The following is an 18,588-nucleotide window of genomic DNA, read 5'->3' on the forward strand; positions in this document are numbered from 1 at the left end:
ATTTACACAGGTAACCCTTCTTTTTCTACCATAGTAATATGTCCTTCTTCAGAAGTACACTGAACAAACTGTATTTGTTATAGAATAGGAAAGCATGATTGGCAGGTCTATTCATAGATTTAATTTAAAACAGTTTCCTAACAACATCAAAAAATATAAACTTAAAGTATTTGAACCGTGTCTGCTGCTGGAAAGTGGTAAACGAATGCATGCTTGAAGTTGACCCTGGTCCCTAAGGTCTTCAGTTGAGAGTTTCTAACTAAAGGGTATATCTGCTTGCTTCAAAAAATACTTATGTCTGTTGTTCTTGATACAAAAGTCTACACTATCTTTAATAAATAAATAATAGAGTGTTTCTTAAAAGTATGAAATGTAAACTTTGTTGCCTTTTCTGACACACACATTTTAAAAATCGCTTGAACAATGACAGGGCTCTTATGGGAAAGGATGACATGACATATTCAGTTCCCAGCAAAGTGGGTAGTTCACTCTGCCACTAGGTTGATGCTATCTTCAAAAAGTGTTTCTACAACCCTAATCAAATTCTAAGGACCTGCAATCAAAGAGAACACCATCTCACACAGGAAAGCTAGATTCCAGGACCGAGAGAACGCGCGAAGAACATTAGATGAAAACGACAAACTGGGATTATGAGAACATTATCATGCAAACAAAATACGGCCCACGCTTTTCATTAGCGAATCAAGTTCTTATGTGGTTAAGCAGCCTATCTCCTGGCATTTAAGGAGAGAAACTCAAAGAGCACAAGCCAGACTTGGCACGTGTTCATACACTCCTGACTCTGTCAAGGCGCCATGTATTTTTCCATTACTGAGAGGTTGCTTGTGTTACAGCAGGGTTTGGGAAGGAGTCTCAGGTCTTCTTCCCTGGAACTGAGGGGCTTCCATGCTTCTCGGGTCTCTCCCCCACCACGTAATAGATTTCCTCCACAGATTGTCATTTTTCCTTCTCACACCTTGGGGATGCCTTTGGGGGGAACGTACCAAAGACATCTGCAGAAATTTCCCATGATAATCAGGCAAGAGTAGGCTCAGATCTGGTCACCAACAACTACTCTTGTGAAACATCACAGGACCTCCAAGCCAAGAGAGCATTTTCCAACCGGGCTGGCAACCAGGACCCCATAATGTCGGAAAGTAGCCTTTCAGGTGACCTGCAGTGATCTAATCCAGCAGAGTATAACTTGGTAGGTAACAACCTTCCTTAACCACCTTCCAAGTGTGCTGGAAATCAGAACCAGATCACCTGATAGGAGCCAGTGATGGTTTTCATTGACATCTGGCAATAAAAGACCTGGAGGAGACTGGAAATGCTCTAACAGCACAACTGCTGGAATCTTCCATGGACCAGCTCTTCAAAGAGCTAGACCAGTGTCTGATCAGGCGACCGTCTCCCGAGTGATCAGATGCAGGGGAGCATTTCAAATAAGGTCCCAGTGGGAGAATGAGATTCTGAAGCAATAACAAGATCATCATGATTATTTCTAAACACACCAAGGACTCGGCATCATAGGTCAGGGGGCCTACCTGGAGGCTGGTGGAGGCAAGAAACAGGAGGATTACATGAGTTCTCCAAACATACAGACATGGCATTTATAAATCTATTTTACAGTAACCAGACCCAAGCCTCAGGCCCAGGCATGGGTCAGACTCCCAACTGAACGTAGCTGGGGGCGATGGGATTTCAAAGACCCTGGAAGCCATGATGAGCCCTGCAGTGAAAACAAAGGAAAACACAGTTTTGCTTCACAACATGGGAAATTGTTTAGGGGGAAGGATTGTCAAGAAGTATTCCCAGAAGCTTTGAGGGTCCTGTCTTTGCTGTCCTGTTGCCCTGTGGTTGAACACCAAACAGTGGTCCTCGAAAAGCAACACCATTTCCAGACAGCACCTGCTGCCTCAGGCTGGAGCTCTGCCAAGCACACCCTGGGCCGGCTCCCTAAGGCTCATCAAACAACTGCAGGTCCAAGCGGACCACGATCTCTCCCGTGGGAACTTCATGCAGCAGGAGACACTTTGTAACTGGACCCTTGGAACCCTGGTCCTTCTTGATGTCAGCCACGCGGATCTCCGTCCGACCCAAAAAATCTGAAAGGAGAAACACACAGACCCTCCTCAGAGAGGATGCCTTCTCTTCAAGGCAGGTACTTGGCATATTGGGAATGTCCCAGCAAATTGTTATACTCTTCCTTCTTCCAAAAGGGAATTAGGTCAGTTTCTGAGAATTCAGGGACTACAATGACAGCATAATTTTTTAAAATAAATTTATTTATTTTATTTATTTATTTTTGACCCCATTGGGTCTTTGTTGCTGCGTGCGGGCCCTTTCCAGTTGCGGTGAGCGGGGGCTACTCCTCGTTGCAGTGCAGGGTCTTCTCATTGCAGTGGCTTCTCTTGTAGCAGAGCACGGGCTCTAGGCGCACGGGCTTCAGTAGTTGTGGCATGCAAGCTCGGTAGTTGTGGCTCGGGGGCCCTAGAGCACAGGCTCAGTAGTTGTGGTACATGGGCTTAGATGCTCCGCGGCATGTGGGATCTTCCCGGACCAGGGCTTGAACCCTTGTCCCCTGCATTGGCAGGCGGATTCTTAACCACTGCACCACTAGGGAAGCCCAGCATCATTTCTAAATGAAGTGAAAACAAAAAGGTACCAGGATGGGGATGAAGGAGAGCCCAGAAGGAGCTCAAAACACAGACTTTCCTCACACTCGAGGACCCCCAAAGGGCTATGAGCTTCCTGGGAGGCAATGCAGAACCAGATGTCCTATCTGCTGAGCAATTTGCAACTTACATGAAATTTAAAGAAATTGCCCAGAAGAAAGTCAGCTATTTCTGGGACAAAAATTGGACAGTAGTTTCTCCCAGGGGTTGACCCAGGAACATGCTTCGCGATGTTACACTCCTTTTCGAAAAGCCAAGGATGGTGAACAAGGGCTGGTCCTTATAATGCACCACTGTAAGTGCCAGAGAGCAAACTCGAGGGGGTGGGGAGGAGGTGGCAGCACGGGAGCTGCGTGCTTCCAGCCATGCTCCCAGGACTATCTCAACACCACTTTTTATCAAATATTGAGTCAGTATGAGAATGGACGTGAGCGTGTTTGAAACTATTTTTGACGCTGTGCAAATGGACAATGGTGTTAAACGGGCCTCCAGACCATTAACTCCTTCATTTTTTCATTCAATGATTAGTTTTTGGAATATACTATGATCCAGGAACACTTGTACAGGAAACAGCTTTTCTTTCAAGGTTAAAACCTGGGAATTTTTTCTGGTGGAAGATACCGGATTATTCTTCCCCTTGTGCATTTCATGGAAATGATCTTTGAAGTAAGAACAATACTAGGATTTGCAATTTAAACTCTAGTGGAGCTGCCATTGTGTCGTGGTATTTCACTACTAAAATAAATCCAACCTCAAGCCTTTATTTATCAGAATAAAAACTGCCAATGAGGGACTTCCCTGGTAGCTCAGTGGTTGAGCATCCACCTGCCAATGCAGGGGACACGGGTTCAATCCCTGCTCCAGGAAGGTCCCACGTGCCGCGGAGCAACTAAGCCTGTGTACAACAAGTACTGAGCCTGCGCTCTAGAGCCCGTAAGCCACAACTAGCGAGCACGCTCGCTGCAACTAGAGAAAGCATGTGCGCAGCATGGAAGACCCAACACAGCCAAAAATAAATAAAATAAATAAATTTAAAACCAAATTGCCATTGAAACACAGTGCTTCAGAGCCCAGACTTATGAGTCAGATTGGTCTGGTCATGCTCTAACATTTAGCCTGCTATGTGACCATCTCTGGGCAACAATTAATAGTAACTAACTCACAACGAGATAATTCATATAAAAGTACGAAAAGACAAAAGCCACGTGGAGCAATTTAAGCCTTGCACAGATCATGCCTGCACTGGATCCTCACTCCTAGCACTTAATTTTACTCCTTTGAATATAATTAAGTTGAGACCGCAATCTTTAAACTTACTCTCTTATTTTGGGTCAAGGAAGGGAGAGAGAAGTTTCTCAGAATCATTGCCAGTCCCATTTTTTTTTTCCAGGCTCAAGCAGAAACAGAAAGTTGGTTGAAGGGATGATACATCCAACACAATCCCATCCCTTTAATTAACCAGAAATGTCACCCAAAGGGCACTGATTGATTCTGCCACGTTTTTTGTGGGCTAATGTTCTTCTTGCTCTACTGGCTAGTTTTATGAATTTTCTCCATAGCTTTTAGCCAAGGACTAAAGAATTGGGTGGAGGCTTTGTGGTATAGCTCTCTCTGCATTTACTTGCTTTGGGGAAGCACAGGACCATGGTCTTTGTCTAGGGCAGCTGGACCACTCTAGACCAAGCATGCTTTGTCCACCTTCTCTGAGACAACCTGGCATCAGTGAAGGCCTCTTTCCAAGGGATGCTGAGTCTTGTCTAATGCCAACCTCATCTTTCTGGCAGGAAGCGCAAGAAATTCTGGGCACCAAGTTCCCAGGTAGAAAATATTTATCCATGAAAGCCAAGTGACAGCGAAAGGGGAAGCGTGCCTCGGGGCCGCTTTTTACTCACCGTCTGGAGAGAACTGGTCCCTCTCGAACACGGTGATGCAGAGGACCTCCTGCTCCAGGTCTTTGATGAAGAACTGGCAGTTGGAATTCCACTTGGGATTCAGAGTGTCCTGGATTGTCTTGGTGATGTGACACTGGGAGCCCATGGTCACCTCGCAGTACGGGTTACTCTTTCCTAGAGGGAACAGAGCCTGCTTGACTCCCGCCTGCCACCCAGCTCTTCTGGGTGAGCGTGGCGGGGTCACAGTCATGTGGCAGCTGTTCCCGCTACACCCCTCATTTTGATCTCACTACAATGCCATACTTAATAAGCTGCATAAAATGGAGAATCCAGGCGGAAACTCACACAATCCAGCATCATACTTAAAGTATACTACTTAAATATCCATAATACTTAAATAATTACATTAGTGGGCTTCAAAACTAAGCCTTTCCTGTCTCCTCACTTTAGCCCTAGATTGTGTCAAAACCACAGTCATCCCTCAGTATCCACGGGGACTGGTTCCAGAACCCTCCACAAATACCCAAATGCTCAGATACTCAAGTCCCTTAGATAAAATGGTATAGGCTTTGCTACCCACATCCTCCCATATACTTTAAATCACCTCTAGATTACATGTAATAACCTAATACAATGTAACTGCTATGTAAAGCGTTGCCAGTGTGTGGCAAATTCAAGTTTTGCTTTTTGGAAATTTTTCAAATTCTCTTCGAATATTTTCGATCAGCAGTTGGTTGAATCCGCAGGTGCAGAACCTGCAGATACAGAGGGGTTGACTGTATTGTGAAAGGGCAGCCACTCAGATCTTTCTCGAAAGCAAAATGGTGGAAAAGAATTAAAGAAAAAAATTTTTAACAAGTGCTACAAAAACCAAGTCTGGAAGGAAATTGAGGATTATGGAAACAGCACATTTGTTTTAAAGCCAGGTGGAGGGGATGCAGAAAAGGCTTCCACCACTAATATGCGATAGAGGGGGCCTCTTGGGTCCTTACCGTGTGACCGACAGGGTTTCAGTTCAATGCCCTCAACCACGTTCACCATCAACCTTCCAATGCCTGTGGCCCTTTGGGAACGGACTATGACGGCAAGAGAAACAACACAAAATGCTCCCGTTTAGGATCTGCTGCCTTTCTGGTTTGCCTCATGATCTGTCTTATGCTCCCCTGCAAGAACAATTCCCCACCCCTACTCCACCTTGAATTCTCGCTTCCTTGATCCTGGAATCTGCTCTCCACCCCTCACCCTGCACCCCCGCTCTCCCTCTTCTGCCTGCCTGCCCCCTCAGGCTCTCCCCTACCCCCAGACCCATCTTCCAGCTCTAAGGGTTCTAGGCACAACCAAATGGCTCTCTGCCGCCACTCTGCGGGATCCCGGGCCCCTCTGCTCAGCGATGTATTTACCCAGGTACGCCTTCTCCCGCTTCTTCTTCTCCGTCTCTATGTAGAGTTCAGAAGCAGCTTTGATTTTCTGCACCCAGGCGGTCCTTGGAAAGGGAGAGACAGAACGGTGCCAAACAGAACTCAGGCTTCAGGTCTGTACAAATTCAGTTTCTAGGACTCTGCCTTGTTCGTTTGATTTTTACAACAAAGGCTCAGCAAAGAAAGTCTGGTTTTATGTCACATGGTGCTAATCATGATTTCTACCATGCACAACAAAGGCACGAGTGATATTTTTACTGATGTACTCAAGGCCTGAGTTTGCGTCCCCATGGAAGAAAATCTATGATGATAAATGCTGCCCTGGAGGAGATGTTGGCAACAACTCCTCTTCCTTCCTTCTTGAAAAGCAACACATATTTGCCTAATCCAATAAGGCCAGAAGGATTTCTCTTACTAAACCATCCAAGGAAAGAAACCATTTCCCAGATAAGGAACCACTTTCCGTGAAAGAGCACACACACGCTGGGGAAAGCATCTTGGCTTTCCCCAACATCTTGGCGTGATGTTTTCGCCTTCCTTTTCCTGAGAAGCATATGCATGACAACTTTAGCCAATTTCCTGCTTTTTGGCACAAATGCTCTTGGAATGCAGTAGGTCTTATGTCAAGTTCACCCTTCAGAAAATAATCTGTTTCATTTGGCTCCGGGGCAGAACCTTGAAGAAGAGATTAAAGCAAAAATGCCCACAGTTCTAGGATCCAGAACGTCTGTCCAGGGGAGCCAGCTGAGGAGGGGGTCAGGATTAGGTGGTCCTATCCATCCCCAAATCACTTTCCTATTGGTTTCTGCCACCTGGGATACCTTGGGAAACGAGATGCTCCATTTATCTCAAATTCTGAAAATTGCTTTTTAAAAAATTCTCAAGCAAAATTCATTTCAATGCCTTTTACTTTGCAAAATTCATGCCATGGGTCAAACTTCCGAGAGGCTCTAGAAAAACGTATTAAGACAGCCCCACCCTCATGCCCCTGCCCCACCTCCAGCCAGAGGGGGTGGCATTGCAACTGAAGGAACGTTGGGACCTGCTGATTAATTAAATGTCCCACATCTGTCCTACACCTGGTGGGACCTGGGCGCCCAGTGCCAGTGAGGAGGCAGGTCTTACCTTTCGTTTATGCTTTCTGCTCGGAGGGTGTAGACTCGGTCAATGTGGGAAATGTGGAAGATGGGTTCATCCCCGGAAGGGTCAGTGGGTAATTTTACTAGAACCTCATTTAGGAAAATAGGCTGAAAAATAATGCACAGCCATTACAAAACCAGACTGGGGGCCATGTATTGCAATAAACTATGAGTATGTGTGTGTGCTTACGTGCACGTGTTCTAATAAACTAGACTGAGGGTGAAGGGTGTGTGTGTGTGTGTGTGTGTGTGTGTGTGTGTGTGTCTGCGGCGGGGGTGGAAGGGTGTTTCAGTAAACTATACCAGAATAATGATTTTGTGTTCATATTGACTTTCAGATACTGCAAATTATAAATATGGATTTCCCCCCTCCGTTTTGCAGGTATTTTTAAAGTCCTCCAGAATAAGAACTGATGGGTCTGTTTTTCTCATAGTATATCCTAGTCAGCAGTTTCCATCAACTCTACCTCCAAGCAATTCTCTCCAAGTTGTTCATACAAAGCTGCTAGTGACAAGCTACATAAGTACATTGTGCTTTTTCCCAAAATAAAGCTAACTGCTGCTTCAGAGAAAATTCTTCTGTGAAAATACCCACACAGAGACAAGTTCAGAAAAACAATATCCCATGACATGAAAACACACAAACACAGCCATGCACGTAGAAGCAGACCAAATAAACAGCTTAGGAAAATTCTCTACACGTTGACTATGTAGACTGGCTTTTGCTGGAAAAAGGTGAGGGGCACAGATGTTCCAAACCATCTTGAGAAGTTTGGAGGGAGATCTGGGAATGTTCAGGAAGTGGGTGCTTGAGTTCTAGTCTCGAACTTTCCCACACCTGCCACACTAGACCGGGAACCCCACCAGGGCAAGGCATATCTTCAACACATCTGGGGGACCCACAGTAGCCACTTGACAGCTAATAGATGTTTCGTCAGTTGATTTGAGCGTCGTTCCTTTTCTGATACTGCTGGACCCGTGATGCTGTGGTCACCCTAAATCCTGTCTCAGCCCCTGCACTTCCTGTATGCCACAGCCTCCAAACCCTGCTGAAATGCTCCTTTTGGAAACTTCCTCCTCCCCCAAACATCAACCCTGATGTTGCAATGTAGAATCAAACTTACGGTTTTGTACATTTTATACTGCAGGTTTGATTTGGGGCTGAAGACTTTGTCGGTGCCCGAAGAGCCCAGGGGCTTTATGATTTGGGTCAGCAGGAGGAAGTCGTTGAAGAGGAAGCCATACAGCTCCTTGTTGCTCTTGGCCTTGTAGAGTTTCCCACTGTGAAGAAACTTGCGTGGCCCCAAGCAGTTGGTCACTGAATTGAACACAAGTTGCTGAGAAAGGAAAACAAAACCCAAAGAAGACAGGATGAAGTGAGGTCATTTTTTTGTTTTGTTTCGTTTTGTTTTGTTTTTCTGCATCTGAAAGCATGGGTTCCATCAGAATCTGAAGCCTGTAACTTAGGCTCAAATCAAGGACTGCTTTGAAAACTTCAGGCAGGGACTTTTGGAGCCAAGAAGTCAAAGTCGTGGTTCTGGAGATTCCACGTGTCAAGATGAACTTTGGCTATAATTCCTAATGCTTTTCCTTGAGGTCTGCTCAGTGTCTCAGGGCGACTGGTGCTTTTCTCCCTTGTATTTATTGGGGAAACTGGGCAGCAGGAAGAAAACACTCAGCCCTCTCCCTCCTTAATGGGTATGTGCTGTGTGCAGGCTAGTCCGCCGGAGGTGGCATGAACCAGCTCCAATGATGGCCCTGCACAGGCTCAGACAGTCCTACGCGGTTCTGGAAAGCAGCAGCGACTCTCTCTGTACAGTTCTACAGGACAAATGCTACTTTCCAAGGCGCAGCTTGAGTCCAGGCCCCTACCACATGGGTGGACTACAAAACTCAGTGGTGCTGACAGATGCCTCGAAGCCAAGCAGAACAGACACTCTTGGTGCCCATTATATCTCACCCAATTCACTGGTCCTGAAAATGTGAAGGGGACAGGCAACTCTCTTCCTTCCACTTCCCAAAACTTGGAGACAGATCTAAGTGCGGAAACGCAGCTCTGTCATCCCCCTGGGCTCTATCATCTCATGCTCTATCATCCCCCCTTGGGCTCTATCATCTCCTGTGAGCAGGTTCTAAAGGGGCAGAGGGAGACTGTAGAAGATATAACCCCACTAAGGCCCCCCTTTTGGATAGCGGGGGAGAGACTGAGGGAGGGGAAGGCCACAGCTGTGCCCAGGAAGTGATACGATCCAGGCAGGAGTCAGAACTTCGGGTCTCCACCTGCCCACACTTGGGCCCCAGGGGTATCCTCCATCCAGCAGCCTTCAAGGCTGAGGCTCTCTCCAGAGCTATGAACCCTACAGACCTCCCTGAGAAGAGTATTAATGAAGAGGTGACAGTTCACAACACACATTCCCCAAGAGATGCTGCTGGCCACCTGCCTGCCTCCAGTGTGGGAGAAAGAATCAGTGGGGCCTCTATGACCAGAGACCTATAGGCAGCAAGGAAGAGTGACCAGTCCACTCTGTTCTCAGGTACAAGGAGGGACGAGGGCCTCTAACCTCCCACTGAGGTTCTGAGGGAGCCCCAAAGACTGAAGGTGACACCACAAAGAGAGCCTTCAAAGGATGTCAATCTAGCCCTTTTTACTCACCAAGAGAGTTCAAGCCACTTGGGGGCAGTGAATCTAGCAATTCACTTGGATGACATAGAGTTGATGTGGTTTATTCACACTCAAAGGTTAGAGCCTCCAACTGGCCAGGCTAACACTGAACATATGTGAATTGGGAACAGACTTGATAGTTCTTGATCTTAAGACAAGAATGCCAAAGACGGCATTTATTTGAAACTTAATCACTGGTGTGTGTCCAGATCTGGGCCAGGGAACAGAAGCCAACACGCCCCCTCCCCACAATTGTGAACCCTGACTGTACAGACAAAACAGACCATACAGAAAGCTGGTGTACAACAGCCAGGCAGGGTCGATCACTAAAGAAGGACAACAGTCTATTTCAAAGAGGGTATATACATCCCAAAAAAGCAAATGACAAGAGTTTATTTTATTCTTAATGTTTTGAGGGCTTTTTTATTGCTGTGCCATGTGGCATGCAGGATCTTAGTCCTCTGAGCCCATGCCCCTGCAGTGGAAGTGTGGAGTCCTAACCACTGGACCACCAGGGAATTCCCTATTCTTAATGTTCTAAGATGAAGACCCAGGCCTCACTGAGTCCCGTGACTGCAGCCCTGAGACTCAGGGAAGGACCCCTTTAAAAGTGCACAGTGAGGGGAATTCCCCAGCAGTCCATTGGTTAGGACTCTGTACTTTCACTGCTGGGGCTGGGTTCGATCCCTGGTCAGGGAACTAAGATCTTGCAAGCCACGTGGTGTGGAAAAAGAAAGAAAGAAAGAAAGAAAGAAAGAAAGAAAGGAAGGAAGGGAGGGAGGGAGGGAGGGAGGGAGGGAGGGAGGGAGGGAGAGAGAGAGAGAGAGAGAGAGAGAAAGAAAGAAAGAAAGAAAGAAAGAAAGAAAGAAAGAAAGAAAGAAAGAGAAGGAAGGAAGGAAGGAAGGAAGAAAAAAGATAGGGAACATTGAAAAAAATAAGAAAAAGTGCACAGTTGCACTTCAGGCTGGCAGATTCAGGAGCTGTTCAAGTCCACTGTCTTCAGGATCAAGTTAATGCTCCTTGGAATGATACACAGCCCTTCCTTGCCCTGGCTTCAATTTGCCTTAAAGCTTATCACCTGTCACCCTACATTGCTTACCCAAGTCCTGCACAGGCTGTGCCCTCCACTGAAATGCCCTCCCCCTGGATTCTTTCCTGGAGAGCTATCTTCATCCTTCAACACCCAGCCGAGTGTCACCTTCTCCAACATGTCCCTGAATCCCTCCATGATGGTTCCTTCCTCCATGAGTGTCCAACAGCACTTGGCACCTAGATCTGCCTCATAACGTCTCACACTGTGTGGTAAATACTGGTTTGATCCCTCTACTTGGTCCAGGACTGTAGGCTTCTTGAGATGGTGTAGGTCACATCTTATTGATTTCCATGTCCTCAGTGTTTAGTACTGAACAAGGCACATGGGCAGTAAATGTTTATTGAATGAATGAATGAATAAGTAAGCCAACCAACCAGTGAATGCCCCTGGATTGCTTATCAACACAGTTCCAAAATGGGAACCCACATCCATCACCTTGGTTTCCACATGGCTGCTTCCATAACTTTGGTTATCCCACACCTTCACAGAAGGGGGACAGGAGGTAGGGCAGGGAGGAAGCAGTGGTGTAACTTCCTCAGGTAGTGAATGCCTTTGAAGCTTGTAAGAAGGAAGGAGCCACAGGAAGAGTGGGTGAGGGAGACAGTCTGCCTGGGCATTTTGGTAAACCCTAGTCAACGGTGTGTGTTCATGAATGTGTGTATGTATGTGTGTATCTGTGTGTGTGTACAGAGGCAAAGAGAAAGAGAGTGAGAACAGGCAGAAAGAATGAATGAGACTAAAGTAAAGATAAGGGACAAGAAGAGAATCAAATACTACAGGAGAGACTCTGTTTCTGGTAGTATGGTGGACTAGAGACTCTGACTCACCCAGTGAAAAATTTCAAAACCAAATAAAATATAGAACTGTAGTTTTTAAATGCAAGTAAGGTGGTAAAAATTAAAAATGAAAATAAGAAATTTGAAGAGGTCAAAAACAGCATGAAAATATGAACCCTGGAAGATAAACAAGTCCCTAAGCTGGCTTTAGCCCTGAGAGTCTTTCTTAAATCTGGTGACCTTAAGCTTCCATTTTAAAGGCTATGGAGGGTGCAAGAGACAGGAGATATATCCAGGGCCCACATGAGATAACAGGAGATCCCAAAACGCTGGACTCCAAAGGAAGAATGACAAGTAAACTCAGCACAGAAGGGATGACAAAGAAAACTTGCTTGTTTTTGAACTTGGTGTAAGTGGAGGGAAAAAAAAATGTCCCTGAGAATTTGTAACCACAATGCAGTTCTCATTTAAGTTTACAACCACAATTCACACACTAGTGTGATCTGAAAACCCCTCTATATCTAATTTAGGGTGATCCTGGTAGCTAGCAACACTTGCAGGAGGAATACAACTTCAGACCTCAAAGATCCCACAGATAAAGTTCCAAGGAATGTTGAGCTCACAATCAAAAATCAAAGTACATACAGAGAAACAGACATGTGTGGTGAGAGCTAGCAGAAGCAACAGACAAAACAGTGAAACTCATAACCTGAGTTAATGGAATAATCAGATCTGAAATATACAAGAATATATTTTAAATGTGTTAGGAAACAAATGAGAAGCATGGTCATTTGTGAAAGGACCAAGACAAGAAAGAAACCAGCAGATTAGAGAAAATAACTAGAATGCTGGAAAGGGTAAAAGAAAATAATTGAAATTAAAAAAAACTCAGTAGATGGATTAAACAGCAGATTAGAAGAAGCTGGAGAGAGAATTAGCAAACTGGAGGCCAACGGGGAGGACAATTCATGTTCTTTTCTCATCCTCCTTCAGGCCAGCTGCCAAGGCTCAGTGGGGGAGACCCAGGTCACACCCTAAGGCGCTACCTCAGACAGGCCTTCACACTGCACATGGGCCTGGATCCACTCCAGCCGGTCCGAGTTCTCCTTCTCCCGCACCCCTTCGTTCACCTGGGAGCACAGCTCCTCTGCCTTCTCCAGGGCATGCTTCAAATGGCTGTGGTCTGGGTGGTTTTCAGGAGTGTTTTCCAGGATCTACATTGGAGAACAGAAGACAACATCCTTAGGCAGTGTGGGTGAGCCTGCGGTTCACTGTTCTGGAGGGCCAGACCCAACAGAGGCAGGGCATAGCACAGACCTTTCCTGAACAGTGCCCACAAGAGCAACTGAAGCTCTAAGCACGCACCTTGGCAATGACATGGAGAGAGATGACCACTCTTTGTTGGCAGGGGACCCTTGGGGGGCAGGGGCTGCCACATTATCTATACTTGGAGTATGAGGAGGGCAGTGGCTACAGCAAGGGCAATATTGCACCACATGTGGCTTTCTCCCTGGAGAATGGCTCTTTCCTGGGTCCATGCACAGCTGTAGGCATCTATGGACCCATGGAACTACATGCTAATGGGTGCATCTGAGCAAAGGCATTTTTCTGGATAAATTATTCCAAGCCAGTGGTTAAAAGTGCCAGCTCTAGAGCAAGACCTCCTGGGTTAAAATCCCTGCCCTGCCATTGACCAGCCATGATATGGGTCAGTCACATAAATATTCTGAGCCTCATTTTCCTAATATGAAAAATGGTGATACTAATAGCACCTCCTTCATAAGGTTGTTTGGAGGACTAAATGGCTTGATACAAGTAAAGCACTTTGCAAAGTACCTGGCCCTTTAAAGGTGCTCAGTAAGTGACAGCAGTTACCATCAGATTCTCAAAGGACTTTGAGGACATTGAGAACAGTCATCCTGAGGAAAGACACTAAGAATGAAGAAAGGTCCTAAGCTATCTTTGCAATGTACTAGGATTATGTTGAGGGTGTACTTGCCCAGGCCTTGTCCATATACAAATAAGTCAAGTGGGCTTTACCCTGAATAATATCTCATCCCTAGGGTATACTTTGGTTTAAAGTCCTAAGGAGGCACCCAATTTGAGGAAAACACCCAATCTGGGTCCTGTGTGTCCACCAATCATCTCCAAACAACAACCCCAGCCCCGGGTGGATCCTGGGTGTACATTAGAGTCCCTCTGAAAAGTCCTGATGCCTCAACTCTGACCATATCAGAATCCCCAGGGGTGGGACACAAGCATCAGAATTTTCTAGAGCTCCCTGGGCGATTCTAACATACAGCCAAGACTGAGGACAACTGCTCTCGACAGGAAGCCCACATAGCTGAATTGTGTGAATTCTTTTTTGTTTGTTTTTTGTTTTTCAAAATGAAAATAGGTTTATGTTTTTTCTCATTGTAAAATTATTATTGTATAAAATTTAGAAAATTTAGAAAGTTATAAAAAAACCTAAAAACCACCCATAATTGCACCATCTGGAAATAACCTCTGCCTATCTGTTAATACACTCTGCGTAGATATAAATACATATAGTTAAAAAAAAATAAACATTGGATCATGCTACCATATTACACTGTACCATTTTGTACTTGCTTCTTTCCCACTTCATGTCAGTTATAGCACAGCATTTAGTGTCCACTTTATATGGACCTAGATCATCATTTTATTATTTTTTAATTGAAGTATATAGAGCATCATTTTTAAAGATTCTATAATATGTCATTGTAAGGATGAACCACAATGCACTTAAACAGTTTCCTTCCCATAAAACTTCATGTTTCCAATCTTTCAATATTTCTCTGATTATTTCTTTAGAATAAATTCCTAGAGATGGTAGTGCTGAGCCAAAGAGAGCATGGAGTTTGATGTATACATCGCCCTCCAAAAGGCTGAACCAGTCCACCTTCCACAAGCAATCTTGCCCACACTGAGGACTCACAATCTTTTCAATATATGCCTACCTGGAAAGCCAAAAGCAGGTATTTTCTTGTTTGGTTATACATTTCTTTTATTACCAGAGAATTTGAATTTTGTGTACACTTAGTATGTAAGTACACTAAATGATAAAGCTAACATTTATATACGGCTTAGTAGGAGCCAGACATACATATATTCACTCAGTTGATTTCTCACAACCCTATGCAGTAGGTACTATTAGCATACCTATTTTACATATAAGGGAACTGAGGCCCAGAGAAGTTAAGTAACTTGCCCAAGGGCACACAGGAGTGGTACCAAGATTCAAATACAAGCAGCCTGGTTCCTGACATCATTTTTTTAAATTATTTTTTTAACATCTTTATTGAGGTATAATTGCTTTACAATGTTGTGTTAGCTTCTGCTGTATAACAAAGTGAAGCAGCTATACATATACATATATCCCCAAATCTTCTCTCTCTTGCGTCTCCCTCTCACCCTCCCTATCCCACCTTCTAGGTGGACACAAAACACCGAGCTGATATCCCTGTGCTATGCTGCTGCTTCCCACTAGCTGTCTATTTTACATTTGGTAGTGTGTATATATGTCCATGCCACTCTCTCACTTCGTCCCAGCTTACCCTTCCCACTCCCTGCGTCCTCAGGTCCATTCTTGACATCTGTATATCAATTTACATTCCCACCAACAGTGTAAGAGGGTTCCCTTTTCTCCATGCCCTCTCCAGCATTTATTGTTTGGAGATTTTTTGATGATAGCCATTCTGACTGGTGTGAGGTGATACCACATTGTAGTTTTGATTTGCATTTCTCTAATGATTAGTGATGTTGAGCATCCTTTCATGTGTCTGTTGGCAATCTGTACGTCTTCTTTGGAGAAATGTCTATTTAGGTCTTCTACACATTTTTGGTTTTGGTTGTTGTTGTGTGTTTTTGTTTTTTTTGAATTTTATTTATTTTTGTATACAGCAGGTTCTTATTAGTCATCAATTTTATATACATCAGTGTATACATGTCAATCCCAATCACCCAATTCATCACACCATCACCACCACACCCCCGCCTCTTTCCCCCCTTGGTGTCCATATGTTTGTTCTCTACATCTGTGTCTCAATTTCTGCCCTGCAAACCAGTTCATCTGTACCATTTTCCTAGGTTAGACATACATGCATTAATATACGATGTTTTTCTCTTTCTGACTTACTTCACTCTGTATGACTCTCTCTAGATCCACCCACATCTCGACAAATGACCCAATTTCATTACTTTTTATGGCTAAGTAATATTCCACTGTATATATGTACCACATCTTCTTTATCCATTCGTCTGTCGATGGGCAATTAGTTTGCTTCCCTGACCTGACTATTGTAAATAGTGCTGCAATGAACATTGGGGTGCATGTGTCTTTTTGAATTATGGTTTTCTCTGGGTATATGCCCAGTAGTGGGATTGTTGGGTCATATGGTAATTCTATTTTTAGTTTTTTAAGGAACCTCCATACTGTTCTCTATAGTGGCTGTATCAATTTACATTCCCACCAACAGTGCAAGAGGGTTCCCTTTTCTCCACACCCTCTCCAGCATTTGTTGTTCATAGATTTTCTGATGGTGCCCTTTCTAACTGGTGTGAGGTGATACCTCATTGTAGTTTTCATTTGCATTTCTCTAATTATTAGTGATGTTGAGCAGCTTTCCATGTGCTTCTTGGCCATGTGTATGTCTTCTTTGGAGAAATGTCTATTTAGGTCTTCTGCCCATTTTTGGATTTGGTTGATTGTTTTTTAATATTGAGCTGCATTAGTTATTTATATATTTTGGACATTAATCCTTTGTCCATTGATTCATTTGCAAATAACTTCTCCCATTCTGAGGGTTGTCTTTTCATCTTATTTATGGTTTCCTTTGCTGTGCAAAAGCTTTGAAGTTTCATTAGGTCCCATTTGTTTATTTTTGCCTTTATTTCCATTACTCTAGGAGGTGGATCAAAAAAGATATTGCTGTGATTTATGTCAAAGAGTGTTCTTCCTATGCTTTCCTCTAAGAGTTTTATAGTGTCTGGTCTTACATTTAGGTCTTTAATCCATTTTGAGTTTATTTTTGTGTATGGTGTTAGGGTGTGTTCTGATTTCATTCTTTTACATGTAGCTGTCCATTTTCCCAGCACCACTTATTGAAGAGACTGTCTTTTCTCCATTGTATATCTTTGCCTCCTTTGTCATAGATTAGCTGACCATAGGTGCATGGGTTTATCTCTGGGCTTTCTATCTTGTTCCATTGATCTATATTTCTGTTTTTGTGCCAGTACCATATTGTGTTGATTACTGTAGCTTTGTAGTATAGTCTAAAGTCATGGAGTCTGATTCCTCCAGCTCCACTTTTTTCCCTCAAGGCTGCTTTGGCTATTCGGGGTCTGTTGTGTCTCCATACAAATTTTAAGATTTTTTGTTCTAGTTCTGTAAACAATGCCAATGGTAATTTGATAGGGATTGCATTGAATCTGTAGATTGCTTTGGGTAGTAGAGTCATTTTCACAATAAAGATTCTTCCAATCCAAGAACATGGTATATCTCTCCATCTGTTGGTATCATATTTAATTTCTTTCATCAGTGTCTTACAGTTTTCTTCATACAGGTCTTTTGTTTCCCTAGGTAGGTTTATTCCTAGGTATTTTATTCTTTTTGTTGCAATGGTAAATGGGAGTGTTTCCTTAATTTCTATTTCAGAGTCTTCATCATTAGTGTATAGGAATGCCAGAGATTTCTGTGCATTAATTTTGTATCCTGCTACTTTACCAAATTCATTGATTAGCTCTAGTTCTTTTCTGATAGCTTCTTTAGGATTCTGTATGTATAGTATCATGTCATCTGCAAACAGTGACAGTTATACTTTTTCTTTTCCAATTTGGATTCCTTTTATTTCTTTTTTTTTTCTCTGATTGCTGTGGCTAAAACTTCCAAAACTATGTTGAATAAAAGTGGTGAGAGTGGGCAACCTTGTCTTGTTCCTGATCTTACTGGAAATGGTTTCAGTTTTTCACTATTGAGAACAATGTTGGCTCTGGGTTTGTCATATATGGCCTTCATTATGTTGAGATAAGTTCCCTCTATGCCTACTTCCTGAAGGGTTTTTATCATAAATGGGTGCTGAATTTTGTCAAAAGCTTTTTCTGCATCTATTGAAATGACCATGTGGTTTTTCTCCTTCAGTTTGTTAATATTGTGTATCACATTGATTGATTTGTATAATTGAAGAACCCTTGCATTCCTGGGATAAACCACACTTGATCATAGTGTATGATCCTTTTAATGTGCTGTTGGAATCTGTTTGCTAGTATTTTGTTGAGGATTTTTGCATCTATGTTCATCAGTGTTATTGGCCTGTAGTTTTCTTTTTTTGTGACATCTTTGTCTGGTTTTGGTATCAGGGTGATGGTGGCCTCGTAGAATGAGTTTGGGAGTATTCCTCCCTCTGCTATATTTTGGAAGAGTTTGAGAAGGATAGGTGTTAGCTCTTCTCTAAATGTTTGATAGGATTCACCTGTGAAGCCATCTGGTCTGGGCTTTTGTTGGAAGATTTTTAATCACAGTCTCAATTTCAGTGCTTGTGATTGGTCCGTTTATATTTTCTATTTCTTCCTGGTTCAGTCTCAGAAGGTAAAATTTTCTAAGACTTTTACCATTTCTTCCAGGTTGTCCATTTTATTGGCATATAATTGCTTGTAGTAATCTCTCATGATCCTTTGTATTTCTGCAGGGTCAGTTGTTACTTCTCCTTTTTCATTTCTAAGTCTATTGATTTGTCTCCCCCTTTTTTTCTTGATAAGTCTGGCTAATGGTTTATCAATTTTGTTTATCTTCTCAAAGAACTAGCTTTTAGTTTTATTGATCTTTTCTATTGTTTCCTTCATTTCTTTTTCATTTATTTCTGATCTTATTTTTATGATTTCTTTCCTTCTTCTAACTTTGGGGTTTTTTGT

General features: G+C 43.6%; 1 protein-coding gene across 1 annotated transcript in view; it reads right to left on the reverse strand.

Moving 5' to 3' along the window:
• ITSN1 (intersectin 1) overlaps positions 1 to 18,588 on the reverse strand; it is a 231,947-nt gene continuing 213,359 nt past the window's right edge. The window contains exons 34-40 of the mRNA XM_029214102.1: positions 12,705 to 12,872; positions 8,252 to 8,464; positions 7,114 to 7,235; positions 5,971 to 6,053; positions 5,563 to 5,646; positions 4,571 to 4,744; positions 1 to 2,108 (exon numbers count right to left, since the gene is read on the reverse strand). Coding sequence (XP_029069935.1) covers positions 1,960 to 2,108; positions 4,571 to 4,744; positions 5,563 to 5,646; positions 5,971 to 6,053; positions 7,114 to 7,235; positions 8,252 to 8,464; positions 12,705 to 12,872 — 993 coding nt within the window. The 3' untranslated portion in view covers positions 1 to 1,959. The remainder of the gene's footprint in view (positions 2,109 to 4,570; positions 4,745 to 5,562; positions 5,647 to 5,970; positions 6,054 to 7,113; positions 7,236 to 8,251; positions 8,465 to 12,704; positions 12,873 to 18,588) is intronic.

Source organism: Monodon monoceros, unplaced genomic scaffold (assembly GCF_005190385.1).
Source record: "Monodon monoceros isolate NGI ecotype Baffin Bay Population unplaced genomic scaffold, NGI_Narwhal_1 Super_Scaffold_11, whole genome shotgun sequence".
Lineage (NCBI taxonomy): Eukaryota > Metazoa > Chordata > Mammalia > Artiodactyla > Monodontidae > Monodon > Monodon monoceros.